The sequence below is a fragment of the Artemia sp. Qi Xiang Cuo genome, chromosome 3 (genome assembly GCF_049724085.1).
Source record: "Artemia sp. Qi Xiang Cuo chromosome 3, ASM4972408v1, whole genome shotgun sequence".
Classification (NCBI taxonomy): domain Eukaryota; kingdom Metazoa; phylum Arthropoda; class Branchiopoda; order Anostraca; family Artemiidae; genus Artemia; species Artemia sp. Qi Xiang Cuo.
In genome coordinates this window covers 33,030,756-33,048,337 of record NC_142796.1, presented here as the reverse complement: position 1 = coordinate 33,048,337, position 17,582 = coordinate 33,030,756, and the positions used below count along the sequence as shown (strand labels likewise).

At 34.3% G+C, this 17,582-nt stretch overlaps 1 protein-coding gene across 2 annotated transcripts in view; it reads left to right on the top strand.

The window, feature by feature from the left end:
- Positions 1–9,680: 9,680 nt before the first annotated feature.
- The window catches only part of LOC148954020 (uncharacterized), a 50,785-nt gene continuing 42,883 nt past the window's right edge, over positions 9,681–17,582 (top strand). Inside the window, exon 1 of one of the 2 annotated variants that reach the window (XM_089085748.1) lies at positions 9,681–9,797. In XM_089085748.1, coding sequence (XP_088941874.1) covers positions 9,697–9,797 — 101 coding nt within the window. In that variant the 5' untranslated portion in view covers positions 9,681–9,696. The remainder of the gene's footprint in view (positions 9,798–17,582) is intronic. The other variant, XM_089085750.1, reaches the window with a different exon arrangement.

Here is a 17,582-nt window from a genome sequence, read left to right as displayed (position 1 = left end):
CAGGGCAAGGATTGTAAGTTATGCCCTGCGGTTTATAAGGTTTTTATGAAAAGTAGTTGAAATTTCTGAAAATTAGGTCTTTGTGGATGACAACCCTCCCCCTTCCCACAGCCCTCAGGGCAAGGATTGTAAGTTATGCCCTTGGGCGTATAAGATTTTTATAGAAAGCGCTGTTGTTGAAACTTCAATAAGAGCTCTAACGATTGGAAAATCAAAGGGCTAGTACCATTTTTAATAGTCGAAAGTTATTGGAGGGCAACTGACCCCCCTTTCACGCCCATCATTTCCCCAAATACATCCAATCAAAGTTTTGAGATAGCCATTGTGTTCAATGTAGTTGAAAGTTTTGGAAATTATATCGTTGAGTAGGAAACTCCCCCACAGTCTTCAGGGCAAGGGTTATAAGTTATGCCCTGAGGTCATATAATTTTTTTATTGAAATCTTTGTCGTAGAAACGTCAAAAAGGGGTCACTCGATTGGAAATTCAAAGTGCTAATGCTCTTTTTAACAGCCGAAAGTGATTTGAGGGCAGCTTACCTCCTCTCACGCCCACGTTTTCCCCAAGCACATCCAATAAAAACTTTGAGATAGCCATTTTGTTCAACGTAGTTGAAAGATTTGGAAATTAGGTCTTTAAGGATGATACCTCCCACATCCCTCAGGGCAAGGGTTGTAAGTTATACCCTGGGGGTATATAAGGTTTTTTATAGAAAGCGCTGTCGTAGAAACTTCAAAAAGGGCTTATTCTATTGGAAATTGAAAGGGCCAGTGCCCTTTTTAATAGTCGAAAGTAATTGGAGAGCAACTAACCCCCATCTCACGCCCACCATTTTCCCAAACACACTCAATCAAAATTTTGAGATAGCCATTTTTTCAACGTAGTTGAAAATTCTTGAAATTAGTTCTATGAGGATACAACCCTCAGGGCAAGGATGCCGTGGGGGCTATGAAGGTTTTGTAGAAGTAGTTATCGTAAAAACTTCAAAAAGGGCTCATTCGACTTGAAATTGAAAGGGCTAGAGCCCTTTTAATAGTCGAAAGTGATTGAAGAACAACTAACCCCTCTCTCACACCCACCATTTCCCCAAACGCATTCAATCAATGTTTTGAGATAGCCATTTTGTTTAACGTTGCTGAAAGTACTAGAAATTATTTATTTGAGGATGACAAACACCCGAGAGCCCCTGGGACAAAAAGTGCAAATTATACCCTGGGGGTATGTAAGGTTTTTATAGATAGCGTTGTCGTAGACACTTCAAAAGGGGTTCATTCAATTGGAAATTGAGAAAGCTAGTGCCCTTTTTAATAGTCAAAAGCGATGGGAAGGCGAACGCCCCCCCTCCATACCCATCATTTCCCCAAACACTTCCGATCAACATTTTGATATAGCAATTTTGTTGAACGTAGTTGAAGGGTCCGGAAATTATGTTTTTGAGTATGATAACCCCCCACAGTCCTCAGGGCTAAGGTTGTAAGTTATACCCTGGGGGGCATACAATGTCATATAGAAAGTGCTATTGTAAAAAATTAAAAAGGGCTCTTTCGATTGGAAATTGAGGGGGCTATTGCCCTTTTTAATTATCAAAAGTAATCAGAAGGAGAATCCTTCCTCGCTCATCATTTCCCCAAACCTTTCCGATCAACATTTTGATATGGCCATTTTGTTCAAGGTAGCTGAAAGGTCTGGAAATTATGTCTTTGAGGATGACAGCCCTCCCCCGTAGCCCTCAGAACAAGGGTCTTAAGTTATACCTTTTGGGCATTAGAAGTTTTTTTTTGTAGAAGCTTCAAAAAGGGCTCATTTGATTGGAAATTGAGAGGACTAGTGCCTTTTTTATTAGTCGAAAGTGATCAGAGGGCAAATGTCTCCATCCACGTCTATCATTTCCTCAAACACTTCCAATCAAAATTTCGATATAACCATTTTGTTAAGCCTATCAGAAAGGTCGAGGAAATATGTCTTTGAGGATAAAAAAATCCCCCTAGTCCCCAGGGCAAGGGTTGTAATTTTTGCCCTGGGGAGATATAGGGTTTTTATAGAAAGTGTGGTCATATAAACCTCAAAGGAGCTCATTGGATTGGTAATCAGACGCTCTATTGCCCTTTTTAAGAGTCAAAATGATAAGAGGGCAGCTACTCTCTCCTCCTACACACGCGTCATATTTTCCCAAAATGTGTCTAATAGAAGTTTCGAAATAGCCATTCTATTCAAAATAGTCTAAATATCATATAATAAGGCTTTTTGGGTTGAAACAAGCCCCAGAAACAGTTATGCTCAGAGGGTATTAAAGGTTTTTATAGAAGGGATGATTGTTTAACTTTAGAAGAGGCTCAGTCTTTCTCCGTGAAAAAAAAAACTATGTCAATATGAAACGGAGAGAAATTATTCGAAAAAACCTTTTTGCACAAAATAAGTTTTTCAATAAAAAGTAAAGAACTCCATAAAACCAAAAGAAACTAAAATAGAATCAAATAATCTACCACGCATACAGCTACCACAAATCAGTATTAATAAATCAATGAAACCTAAAACAAACAGAAATTAAATAATTTTTTATTCTCTTTTCGTTTCTATTTTTGTTTCTTATTTGAATAAATAACAGAGTAAAACTCAAAACGAACAGAAATTAATCTGAGTACGGTTCTAAGCCCTAGGCTTTCTAAAAGCCAGAATATAATTTGAACTTTACTGAAAAAATCTTTTAAATGTTTTCACTTTTATAGCTTTAAGAAAACAAAAATTGATTAAGATTTTAAGGAATAAATATCAGAATTAAGTATATTAAACTGACAATGCACATTTTTTCAGTAAATTCCTGTGAATTTTTTTCAGTAAAGTTCATATTATATTCTGGATTTTAGGAAGCATAGGGTTTAGAACCCTACTCAGATTAATTTCTGATCGTTTTGAGTTTGACTTATTATAATTTCCGTTTGTTTTTGGCTTTCATTTGCTTATTAATACTGATTTGTATGGTAAATTATTTGATTCTATTTTTGTTCGTTTTCGGTTTAATGGAGTTCTTTACTTTTTTTGAAAAACTTATTTTGTGCAAATTTTTTTTTGATTAATTACAATATATAACCGAGTCAAACTTGAAACGAGCAGAAATTAATATGGGTAGGGCTCAAAACCCCCATGACTTCCCTCGGCCAGAACATAATTTGTACTTCACTGAAAAATATACAAATGATTGTGAATTGTCAGTTTAATATACATATACTGATATTTAGTAATCAAAAAGCTAACGTTATTTTATTCATTAAAGTTATTAAAGTAAAAATATTAATTTTTTTTCAGTAAAGTGCAAATTATGTTCTGGCCTTGAGAAGGCATGGGGGTTTTGAGCCCTACTCATGATAAATTCTGCTCGTTTTGAGTTTGACTCGGTTATTTATTGTAAATTTCTGTTCGTTTTGGGTTTCATTTATTTATCGATGCTGATTTGTGGTAGTTTCACGCTTGGTAGATTATTTGATTTTATTTTTGCTCATTTTTGGTTTCATGGAGTTCTTTACTTTTCTTTCGAAAAATTATTCTATAGAAAAAGTGTTTTTTAATTAATTGCAATAAAACACCAATAGTCGTAAGTAGACTGAAATTCATTTCCTCTGAGATAGCACAAGATTAATTGCTATTTTTGCACGCAATGGTATGGATTTTTGTACATATTTGGGAAATTGTCTTGGAATGTTTTTCTGAAAATGTGTTGTTCTATATAGGATTTTACGCAAATCACAGCCCAAATGGAAACTAATTTCGTACTCCAATTAATTGCAATCTTAGTTGCATTTGAGAACTAGAAAGTTGAAACACAATCGTCATTCTGCTCTTAACCATTTTAACTTTGCCCTTTTATTGCGATTAATTAAACAAACTTTCCGAAAAATAAGTTTTTCAAAGAAAAGTAAAGGCCAATTTTAACTTAAGCTCAGGATATACAAATACCTGTTAAAATTCAAACTCAAAATGACCAGAAATTACTATTAAAGAATAAATGAAACCCAAAACGAACAGAAATTAAGTAAACAATCATAGCAAAAAACATACAACAAGTAATAATATAAATGAATAAATAGATCTTAAAGCAAGTAATGCTTAGATTGAATATGAAAATCAAGCTTAAAACAAAACAAAATATTTTGCTATTAAATTATAAATGAAACTTAAAACGAACAGAAATTAAATAAACAATCAATACGAACAAAGATACAATATACATTAATGTAAATGAATAAATAAATCTTAAAACAAGTAAAACTTAAATTGAATATGCAAATCAAGTTTGAATCGAATAAAAATAACTACAAACAAGAGTTTGGGTATCGCCACACTGCAAAAGCCTAAAACCTACTGCGTCATTGTTGTCTTACTGAAAACTATATGAGTCTTGAACAGCATTGGAAAGTATTAAATAATTTCTGAGACCACACTGGCTAATCATGATAAACAAAAAATCGCGAAGAAAGGAAGAAAACGAGGACAATTAACAGCCAGTGAAAAAATTGAAAAATTATGCAAATATTTACGTCAAGACCTCCGCTTGACCGTCCTCAGTGCAGAATAAAACTGATAAAAATATAAAAACCAAACCTTAAAATAAAAACACCAAACTTTCATGATAAACAAAAAATCACGAAGAAAGGAAGAAAACGAGGACAATTAACAGCCAGTGAAAAAATTATGCAAATATTTCGGTCAAGACCTCCGCTTGACCGTCCTCAGTGCAGAATAATTTTTGCACAAAATAAGTTTTTCAAAAAAAGTAAAGAACTCCATTAAACCGAAAACGAACAAAAATAGAATCAAATAATTTACCATACAAATCAGTATTAATAAGCAAATGAAAGCCAAAAACAAACAGAAATTATAATAAGTCAAACTCAAAACGATCAGAAATTAATCTGAGTAGGGTTCTAAACCCTATGCTTCCTAAAATCCAGAATATAATATGAACTTTACTGAAAAAAATTCACAGGAATTTACTGAAAAAATGTGCATTGTCAGTTTAGTATACTTAATTCTGATATTTATTCCTTAAAATCTTAATTAATTTTTGTTTTCTTAAAGCTATAAAAGTGAAAACATTTAAAAGATTTTTTCAGTAAAGTTCAAATTATATTCTGGCTTTTAGAAAGCATAGGGCTTAGAACCGTACTCAGATTAATGTCTGTTCGTTTTGAGTTTTACTCTGTTATTTATTCAAATAAGAAACAAAAATAGAAACGAAAAGAGAATAAAAAATTATTTAATTTCTGTTTGTTTTAGGTTTCATTGATTTATTAATACTGATTTGTGGTAGCTGTATGCGTGGTAGATTATTTGATTCTATTTTCCTTTCTTTTGGTTTTATGGAGTTTTCAATGCTGTAAGAACTGGAAAAAAATACATTTTAATATACGAGTAATTCGTTTTCAGTGAAGCGCCAATGACGCAGAAGGCTTTAGGTTTTTACAGTTAAAGAAGAGGACAGTATCTAAATTTTGTTTGTACTGAAACTATATTTGTCTTGACCAATCTTGGAAAGAACTAATAAATTTTTTGTTTTTTTAACTAATAAGTTTTATGTATAATAATATTAATTGCTGAAAGCTCATCAGTTCAAAATTTTAGTGTAATTTTAATATTTATCTTCAATATTAAGTACAAAAGAAAACATTTGTAATATAATTCGTTTTCAGTAAAGCACCAATGACGCAGTAGGTTTTAGGCTTCTGCAATGGGGCGATACCCAAACTCCTGTTTGTAGTTATTTTTATTCAATTCAAAATTGATTTGCATATTCAATTTAAGTTTCATTTGTTTGAAGATTTATTTATTCATTTACATTAATATATATTGTATGTTGGTTCGCATTGATTGTTAATTTAATTTCGGTTCGTTTTAAGTTTCCTTTATACTTTAATAGCAGACTATTTTTTTTCGTTTCAAGCTTGATTTTCATATTCAATCTAAGCATTACTCGCTTTAAGATCTATTTATTCATTTATATTATTACTTGTTGTATGTTTTTTGCTATGATTGTTTACTTAATTTCTGTTCGTTTTGGGTTTCATTTATACTTTAATAGTAATTTCTGGTCGTTTTTAGTTTGTATTTTAACAGGTATTTTTATATCATGAGCTTAATTTTAAAATGGTCTTTACTTTTCTCTGAAAAAATCATTTTTCAGAAAGTTTTTTAAATTAATTTTTATTCGTTTTTGATTGCAAAAAGTTTCAAGTTTTTATGGCATGGGGAAGAAGTTGCTTACTGTCTGATTATTCTTGACTTTAAAAAACGGATCTAGAACTTTCAATTGAAATCGAATGATGCTTTTTTCAAAGTCTATACGATTACCTCTTTGATAAAAACCTTATATATGAGCAATAGACAGCTTGCATAGCTCGTGGACAGCGATTGACAACAATGAATGTATTGAAAAAATAGCAAGTTTAATTAAAGGAATCTTGCGTTAATTAAGTAAATTACATTACTTTAGACTACGTTAGGGGGGGGGGCCCTCGCCCCTCCCCTGGATCTGCTATATCCTTACACTCTCTGTTTCTCTCCTTGTTGGGGAGGCGAGCAGATGCCTAATTGGTGTGTGTTAATACCAAAACATTCTTTAACTCTCATTGGGCCTTCAGGTATAAACTAAATTAGTTCAAAGGAAGTGGTGGGGAAAAGGGCGTGGGGGGGTTATTTGCCCTTTGATCAATTTTGACTCTTAAGAGCTGGACTAGAACTTCCAATTTCCAATCAAATGAGCCCTCTCTGAAATTTATACGAGAATACCTTCTTGCCCCCGGGCCCTGGGGGCATATTTTCTATGAGGAAATCAACTACGCTGAACAAAATGTCTATCTCAAAATTCCGATTGGATGTGTTTAGGGGAATGGGTAGCGGGAGAGGGGGGGGCTAGTTGCCCTCCAAACACTTTTAACTACTAAAAAGGGCACTATCCGTTTGAATTTTCAATCTAATGAGCCTTTTTTGAAGTTTCTACGACAACGCCTTCTATTAAACCTTATATGCCCCCTGGGCATAACTTAAAACCCTTGCCCTGAGGGTTGTGGGGGATTATCCTCCTCAAAAACTTATTTTCTATCTGAAAATAAACTACGCTGAACAAAATGGCTATCTAAAAATTTTGATTGGATGTGTTTTGGGGAATGATGGGTGTGGGGGGGCTAGTTACCGTCCAATCACTTTCGACTATTAAAAAGGGCACTATCCCTTTGAATTTCCAATCGAATGAGCCTTTTTTGAAGTTTCTACGACAACACCTTCTATAAAAAACCTTACATGCCCCCAGGGCATATCTTAAAACCCGTGTCCTGAGGGTTTTGGGGGAGTCTCCTCCTCAAAAATATATTTTCTATCTGGAAGTCAACTAAGCTGAACAAAATGGTTATCTCAAAATTTTTATTGGAAGGGTTTGGGGAAATGATGGGCGTGGGGGGGGGGGCTAGTAGCACTCCTATCACTTTCGACTATTAAAAAGGGCACTAGTCCTTTACTTTCCAATCGAATGAGCCTGTTTTGAATTTTCTACGACAGCACTACGCTGAACAAAATGGCTATCTCAAAATTTTAATTGGATGTGTTTGAGGGAACGATGGGCGTGGGGGGGGGGGGAGGGGCTAGTGGCCCTCCAATCACTTTCGACTATTTAAAAAGGCACTAGGTTTTTGATTTTCCAATCGAATGAGCCTTTTTGAAGTTTCTACGACAACGTTTTCTATAAAAACTTATATTCCCCCAGGGCATAACTTAAAACCTTTTTCCTGAGGGTTGTGGGGGAGTGTCCTCCTCAAAAATATATTTTCTATCTGGCAATCAACTACGCTGAACAAAATAGCTATCTCAAAATTTTGAGTGGATGTGTTTGGGGAAATGATGGGCGTGAGGGGAGGGGGGCTAGTTGCGCTCCAATCATTTTCGACTATTAAAAAGGGCACTAGCCCTTTAATTTCCAATCGAATGAGCCTGTTTTGAAATTTCTACGACAACGCCTTATCTAAAAACCTGATATGCCCCCAGGGCATAACTTACACCCCTGGTCCTCAAGGGTATGGGGGAGTGTCCTCCTCAAAAATATTTTTTCTATCTGGAAATCAACTACGCTGAACAAAATGGTTATCTAAAAATTTTGATTGGATGTGTTTGGGGAGATGATGGGCTTGGTGGGAGGGGCTAGTTGCACTCCAAACATTTTCGACTATGAAAAAGGGCACTACCTTTTTGGATTTCCGGTCAAATGAGCCTTTTTTGAAATTTCTACGACAACGCCTTCTATAAGACCCTTATATGCCCCCAGGGCTTATAAGGGTTTTATAGAAGGAGTTGCACTCCAACCACTTTTGACTATTCAAAAGGGCACTAGCCCTTTAATTTCCAATCGAATGAGCCTGTTTTTGAAGTTTCTACAACAACGCCTTCTATAAGAACCTTATATGCCCCCAGAGCATAACTTAAAACCCTTGCCCTGAGGGTTGTGGTGGAGTGTCCTCCTCAAAATATATTTTCTATCTGGAAATCAACTATGCTGTACAAAATGGCTATCTCAAAATTTTGATTGAATGTGTTAGGGGGAATGATGGGCGTGGGGGGGGGGCTAGTTGCCGTCCCATCATTTTTGACTATCGAAAACGAAACTAGAACTCTCGATTTCCAATCGAATGAGTCCCCTTTGAAGTATCTACGACGACCCCTTCCATATGAAGTGTCTCTGGGGATAAAAACATAAAATATTGGAGCCGTGTGGCCTTTATTATAGGCAACGCTGTAGCGTTGCCTCTGATTTGAATGTGGGCATGTATTTTTCTTGGTAATTCCTTGTATAATATTTTAATACTACTCAACACTAACGTAAACAATTTTAAGATTTTATGCAGTTAATTAGCTGGTTTTAATACATAATGCCATTCATGAGTACTATCAACTATTAAAACAAAGGTAATTAATTTAAACGCTTAAAAGTGAAATCTTTGAACTAAGATCTTACATCTTTTGTTATTTTTATGCAATCTTTCTGCTCTGATCAGCGGATTGAGAACAATGATGGGTTGATCATCAAAGTTCTCTCATCATATTGTTTTATATGGCAGAAAGATGGCGTCTTTCACGTTTTTTTGCAAACATCAGTGAGCTGTAAAAAACGAGCTGTAAAAGCTGTAAAAGTAAGTAAGAGCTGTAAGAGCTGTAAAAGTTGAGTTGAAAAAACGATAATCTTTGCAGAAAGATGAAAGATCTTAGATGTAAGATCTTAAGGGCTAGCCACACGTAGCTGATTTCGGGAACCGATTTCAGCAAGGGGGTATTCTACGTCGAGTTATTATAATTAATGATGCAAAGAGGCGGGACTTAGTGAAGTTTTTCGGTGATTAATCATGATTAATTGTGATTAGTTTACGATTATAATTAAATATGATTGATTACATGCCTAAAACTCTAAAGCCCTAGTATATTCGTTGTCTGGAACGTAATTGAAAATGACCAGAAAAACGTCACTAAGCCCCGCCTCTTACCATCATTAATTATGATCACTCGACCTGGAATACACCCTTGCTGAAATCTGTTCCCGAAATCAGCTACATGTGCCTAGCCCTTTAGTGCTAAAAAACAGCCCTTAAGATTCTAATTTGAACGTTGCTCTGAATTTCTCAATATAATTAAGACTTTAATGACGCAAAAGTTTTAAAATGCTAAAATGCTTAATCATCTCTTGAACAAAATCCGTTTTAACTGCAATGTCAATCTCCGACTGACTACGAAACATGTTTTTACAGGATTTTCATTAATTTTTGCACTGTAAATGCTACTATTAGAGCACACAGTTTTTTTTAACAAGCTTAGGTCCAATTATGTGCTAAGTTATCTTGATGACATTATTTTAATAAGCAGTGGTTTCATATTGTCTGATTATATGTAAGCTGAAAACTTGGTATTTTCACTCTTCCAAAGGAAACACTATAAGATTCTGAAAACTTCTTCAAAATTTCTGTAATAGGGCTAAATCCTTAGTATGTTGACAGTGCTTAGGCTATTCTCAGGCTAATAGGCCTATCATGATTAAAAAATATTTTTCCATAAACATGGGCAGAAGGATCCTTTACCTTTTGGAATTCTGACAAAACAACATCATAAGCTACCTTAGTTTTCAGTTTCTATTTCTCTGGTTTTAGTCTTGAAGATACAATTTTTTTTATTTGTGTAGAATTTCAAGCCATATCAATGTTTTTTCTAAATTTAGAAAAGTATTTGCAGATCTTTGAAACCTCATAGCCTAAATTGAAATTGAGCAAGGTTATGAAGCTAAAAATATTTTTTTGTACTTTGTTTAAGCAAAAGATCTATTTTACTAGGATACCACTAGATGGCTAATTTGACAGTGTATATATAGGCTATACAAATCTTTAAATTAGCCAACCTGTATTTTAAGCCTAGGAGTTCAGGTGGACACAAGGAAACATATTAAGAAAACAATTCTTACTTCATAATATTCAGAATTATCCTAGTCAACACATTTTGCAGGGGGAGAGCCTTTATCTTCACTTCTTTCCTTGTTATTTTAGGACCTATATATTCATAGAATTTATACCCCTACCCCCCTGATGTGCAAATATATACCTAGAATTGCATCCTAAATCTAAATATAACATCCACAGTTTGCTGGGGGTTTCACTTTTGTAACACAAAGACTTGGTTGAATATTTATGCCTTTTTTATGCTCTTTACAAATATAGTAATTGCTTCTCTTGCAAATTCAAACTTAATTCCTTTTTGAACCCTTGAAAATGACCACAAAATTTCTATTTTTTGGGTATAAAGAAGGCTTAAACCATAGATCTCAAGCTATGATATTTCATTACAAATCCATTTTTAAAGTTATATAATCCACAAGCATTTATTTATCACAATTAAGATGGATAGAATATCCAAAACAATTTTAATAAATTTCTACTGGGCCACATAATTTAGTTAAGATAAAAGGGAAAACATCTTTTGATGCCATTTCTTATGCTCTTTCCTAATTCAAGAATTGCTTCTGGGGCTAGTTGCATCTTGAGCCCTTAAAGAGCCCCAAAGGTATTTCATTTTGTAACCACATAAAGAAGTTATATTCACTAGTTAAGTTCTTGAAATTTGGTTAAAAATGTATTGCTAGTTTATAAATAAATTGTTGAACAAAATAAAGGATCTAAAGCCAAAATTTCCAGCCATGACAGAAAACACAAAAAATATAAATACAACAAATGGGTCTATGGCCAGTAAATGAAAATGAAGAAAAATGTCAAAGTCATTAGGAAATTGGTCTTGTTGGTAAACAAGCATTCCTTTTATTTTTGTTTTAGAGGAGAATTTTATCAACAGGTCTTTGGATTAGCTATGGGCATTCCTTTAATTCCAATTCTGGCTAATTTATTTTTGGATTCAATGAAATGTCTGTTATTCTGTGTTTTTGTCTGTCTCCTTGTTTCTGGGGTAGGCTTATGTACAATGTCTTATGCTTTTGGGAACATAGATTGGACTCCTTGAATTTGTTTCTTGATCATTTAAACAGGTTTGACAAAAATATAAAATTTACTCTAGAGCTAGAAAAACAAGATAGGCTACCCTTTTGTTAGATATTTTATTGATAAAAAATGATAATGGTTCACTTTTTTCAATTTATACAAAACCAACTCATAATGACAGGTATTTAAATTTTTGCTCATCTCACCCAATCAGAGGTAACACTATAGCATTGCCTATAGTAAAGGCCATACAGCTCCAATGTTTTATTATTATTATTTTTTTCCCCAGAGGCACTTTATTGAAACTTCAAAGGAGGCTGATTCAAATGGAAATCAAGAGTTCTAGTGTCCTTTTTAAGGGTCAAAAGTGATTGGAGGGCAATTAGCCGCCCCCCCCCACACCCATCATTCCCCCTAACACATCCAATCCAAATTTCTAGATAGCCATTTTGTTCAGCATAGTTGATTTCCGGATAGAAAATATGTTTTTGAGGAGGATACTCCGCCACAACCCTCAGGGCAAGGGTTTTAAGTGATGCCCAGGGGCCATATAAGAACAATGTTGGCACAATGTATTATTTATTATTTTTTTTCCTTTAGAGCAGGGCACTTTGTATCAAAGAAGTTGTCATAGAAACTTTGAAAAGGGCTCATTCAATTGAAAATTGGAGTGGCTTGTGCCCTTTTTAGTTGTTGAAAGTGATTGGAAGGCAACTAACACCCCTTCAATGCCCACCATTTCCCAAAATACATCCAATCAAAATTTTGAGATAGCTATTTTGTTCTGTGTAGTTGATTTCCTGATAGAAATTATGTTTTTGAGGAGGACACTCCCCCACAGCCTTCAGGGCAAGGGTTGTAAGTTATGCCCTGGGGGCATATAAAATTTTTATTGAAGGCGTTGTCTTAGAAACTTAAAAAAAGGCTCATTTGATTGGAAAGTCAAAGAGCTATTGCCCTTTTTAATAGTCAAAGTGATTGGAGGGCAACTAACCCCCCTCTCACACCCACCTTTTCCCCAAACACATCTAATCAAAATTTTGATATAGCCATTTTATTCAAAGTAGTTGTAAGTTCTGGAAATTAGGTCTTTGAGGATGACACCCCCCCCCCCACAGCCCTCAGGGCAATGGTTTTAAGTTATGCCCAGGGGGTATATAAGGTTTTGTATAGACAGTTTTGTCAAAGAAACTTCAGAAAGGGCTCATTTGATTGGAAATTTAAATGGATAGTTCCTTTTTTAATAGTTGAAAGTGATTTTAAGGCAACTAACACCCCTTCCACACCCAAAGTTTCCCCAAACACATCCAATCAAAACTTTGATATAGCAATTTTTTTCAACATAGTTGATAGCTCTGGAAATTATATCTTTGAGCAGGACACTCCCCCCAAAGTCTTTGGGGACAAGGGTTATTAGTTATGCCCTGGGGGCATATATAGTTCTTATGGAAGGAATGCTCATATAAACTTCAGAGAGGGCTCATTGGATCAGAAATTGAAAGTTCTAGTTCACTTTTTAAGCATCAAAAGATATTGGAGGGTAGCCAGCTACCCTCCAATATCTTATGCACTGGGGGAATTTATGGTTCTTATTAAAGGGATGCTCATAAAAACTTCAGAGATGGCTCATTTGATTGGAAATTGTAAGTTCTAGTTTGGTTTTTGGAGTCAAAAGAGATTGGAGAGTAACTAGCCCCCCCCTCCACATGCCGCTTTCCCCCCAAATATATCCAACATAAATTTTGAGATAGCCATTAAGTTAAAAATTGCTCAAAAGTCAGATAACAAAAACTCAGGTGTTGTCACAACCTCTCAGGGCCCAGGGGCAGGCGTTGTAATTTATGTCCTGGGGGATATAGGGATTGTATGAAAGGGATGCTTGTATAAACTTTAGAGAGGGCTCATTTGATTGGAAATTGAAGTTTGAGCTCACTTTTTAATAGTCAAAAGAGATCCGAGGGCAGCTAGCCCCCCCCACTCTTCTTTTTCCAAACCCATCTGATGAAAATTTTGAGGCAGAAATTTTGTTAAAACTATTTAAAAGGTCAGATAAGAAAAAATCTGGTGTCAGCACAACCCCCCCCCAGGGCCCAGGGAAAGATGTTCTAAGTTATTCCCTAAGGGCATGTATGGTTCTTATGAAAGGGATGCTTGTATAAACTTCATAGAGGGCTCATCCAATTGGAAATTGAAAGTTCTAGTTCACTTTTTAAGAGTCAAAGGCAACTAGCCCCCCCCACAAACTCTTTTTTCCCTAGACATATCCACTACAAATTTTGAGATTGCCAGTTTTTTAGAAATTGGTCAAAAATTAGGTAACAAACCCCCCCCCCCACAGGGCCTGGGGGATAGGCGTTGCAACTGTTGTCCTTGGGGCATATATGGTTCTTATAAAAAGGATGCTCATATAAACTTTAGAGGGGGCTCATTTTATTAGAAATTGAAAGTTCTAGTTCAATTTTTAAGAATCAAAAGATATATTATTTTAACTAGCACCTCTCCCACACCCTTTTTGCCCCAAGCCCATCCAAAAAATTTTTTGTAATAGCTGTTTCATCAAAAATAGTTCAAAGGTCAGGGAAGAAAAATTCCTTTGTCAACAGAACCCGCCAGGGCCCAGAGGCAGGCGTTATGAGTAATGCTCTAGTGGCATATATAGTTCTTATGGAAGGAATGTTTGTATAAACTTCTGAGAGGGCTCGTTTGATTGGAAATTGAAAGTTCTTGTTCACTTTTTAAGAGTCAAAAGAGATCAGAGGGCAACTAGCCCCCTACCTCCATACCCTAAATGCATGAGATAAAAATTTCGAGATAGTTAAAAATAGTTCAAAGTTCTAATAACAAAAAACTCCAGTGTCAACACAGCCCCCCCCAGGGCCCAGGAGTAGGCATTGTAATTTATGCCCTGGGGGCATATATTGTTGTTATGGAAGGGATGCTTGTATAAACTTCCTAGAGATCTCATTTGATTGGACATTGAAAGTTGTAATTTACTTTTTAAGAGTCAAAAGTGATTGGAAGGCAGCTAACCTTCCCCCACACTCCATTGATTTTTTTTCCCAGAGGCACTTCATATAGAAGGAGTCATCGTATAAACTTCAGAGGGGGCTCATTTGATTGGAAATCGAAAGTTCTAGTGCCCTTTTTAAGAGTCAAAAGTGAGCTGAGGGCAACTGGCCCCCCCACCCTTTTTCTACAAATACATCCGATAAAAAATTTGATATAGCCATTTTGTTAAAAATAGTTCAAAGATCATATAACAAAAACTCGTTTACATATAACCATTTCGTTAAAAATAGTTCAAAGGTTAGATAAGAAAAACTGTTGCGCCAACAACCCCCCCCTCCCAGGGCCTAGGGAAGACGTTGTAAGTATTGCTCTGGGGGCATATATGGTTCTTGTGGAAGGTATGCTCATATAAACTTCGGAGGGCTCATATGATCAGAAATTGAAAGTTCTCATTCACTTTTTAAGAGTCAAAATAGATTGGAGGGCAACTAGCCCCCCCCCCCTCCACGCCCTATTTTCCTCAAACCCATCCGATAAGAACTTTGTGAGAGCCATTTTTTCAAATTAGTTCAAAGGTCAGAAAACAAAACCTCCAGTGTTGACACATCCCCCCTGGGCCTGGGGGCAGGCATTGTAAGCTATGTCCTGGGCCTATATCTGGTTCTTATAAAATGGATGCTCTTATAAACTTCAGAGATGGTTCATTTGAATAGAAATTAAAAGTTGTAATTCATTTTCTCAGAGTGAAAAAAGATTGTAGGGTAACTAGCCCCTCCCGCCCTCCATGCCTTTGGGTGTATCAGATGAATAAACCCATCTGATAAAAATTTGAGGTGACCTTTTTGTTAAACATAGTTCAACCATCAGATATTAAAACTCCATGGTTGACACAACCCCCCAGGGCCAAGGGACTGGTGTTGTAAGGTATACTCGTAGGATATATATGGTTCTTATAGAAGGGATACTTGTGTAAACTTCAGAGAGGGCTCATTTGATTGAAAATAGAAAGTTCTAGTTCACTTTTAAAGAGTCAAAAGAGACTGAAGCTTAATTAGTCTCCACACGCCCAAACTCGTCTGATTAAAATTTTGAGATAGCAATTTTGTTAAAAATGGCTCAAAAATCAGATAATAAAAACCCCAAGGTTGACACAAACCCATTTTTTTACTTTGATACCAGTTTTGATACTTTGATTAATTTTTGATTTTTTTTTAAGTTTGATTTTGAAATAAGGAATTTTTAAAAACTTGAAATTTTTTGCAATCAAAAACAAACAAGATTAATAAAAAAAAACTTCTGAAAAATGAGTTTTTCAAAGAAAATTAAATGCCAATTTAAGCTTAAGCTCAGCATATACAAATACATTTTAAAATTCAAACTCAAAACGACCAGAAATAACTATTAAAGAATAAATGAAACCCAAAACCAACAGAAATTAAATAAACAATCATATCAAATGAAACTCCAAGAGGAAAGAAAATAACAAAATGCAAAATAAAATTAAAAAAGGTGAAAAAACGAGGATTTTGATTTTTCATTTTTTTATTTTCTTTCCTCTCTGAGTTTAATTTGTCCTGTATAGCCAGTGTGGTCTTAGAATGTATTTACAATCATAGCAAAAACATACAAAAAGTAATAATATAAATGAATTAATAGATCTTAAAGCGAGTAATGCCTAGATTGAATCTAAAAAACAAGCTTAAAACGAAAGAAATATTTTCCTATTGAAGTATAAATGAAACTTAACACGAACAGAAATTAAATAAACAATCAATGCAAACAAACATACAATAAATATTAATGTAAATTAATAGATAAATCTCAAAACGAGTGAAAGTTAAATTGAATATGCAAATCAAGCTTGAAACAAACAAAAATCCCTACAAACAAGAGTTAGGGTGTGACCTCATTCGTTCACTGTAAAAGTTTAAAACTTACTGTTCTATTGGCATTCCACTGAAAATTGCATGCGTCTTGGACAGGCTTTGGCATGAATAACAATTTCAATCGGATTATCCGATGTATGATAACACTTCTTTCAGTGAGACTCGTCAGTCTTAGAATTCTTTTTGTAACGATTGTATTTTTATTTTCAATACTGTAGGAATTGGAAAAGAAATATTTGTAATATGATTCGTTTTCAGTTAAGTGCCAATGATGCAGTAGGCTTTTGATTTTTATTTACAGTTAGGAAAGGAGGCAGTATCCAAACACTTGTTTGTAGTGAAACTATATTCATCTTTAACAACTTTAAAAAGATCTAATAAATTAAACTGAATATTTGATGTATAATAATATTAATTGCTGAAAGCTCATCAGTTCAAAATGCTATTATAATTTTATTGTTTATTTTCAATATTAAGTACAAAAGAAAATATTTGTCATAAAATTAGTTTTCAGTAAAGCGCCAATGACGCAATGGGTTCTAGACTTTTACTTTGAGAGAAGGAGGCCATACCCAAACTCTTGTTTGTAGTGATTTTTGTTCGTTTCAAGTGTGATTTGCATATTCAATTCAAGTTTCACTTGTTTTAAGATTTATTTGTTAATTTACATTAATATCTATTGTATGTTTGTTTGCATTGATTGTTTATTTAATTTCTGTTTGTGTTAAGTTTCATTTATATTTCAATAGGAAAATATTTTTTTCGTTTTAAGCTTGATTTTCATATTCAATCTAAGCATTACTTGCTCTAAGATCTATTTATTCGTTTATATTATTACTTGTTGTATGTATTTGCTATGATTGTTTAGTTAATTTCTGTTCGTTTTGGGTTTCGATTATTCTTTAATAGTAATTTATGGTCGTTTTGAGTTTTAATTTTAAAAGGTATTTGTATCTGCTGAGCTTAAGTTTAAAATGGCCTTTACTTTTCTTTGAAAAACTTATTTTTCAGAAAGTTTAAAAAAAAATTAATTTCAGTAAAAAAAAGGAACAGTCATATCATTGGTTGATAGAGTTTTTAAAATTTGTTCCCCAGGGTATACTGATAACAAACTATTGTATTTAAGGGATATTTTATTTTGCAATGGGTATCCTATAAAATTTGTAAATGAAATAATACAGCAA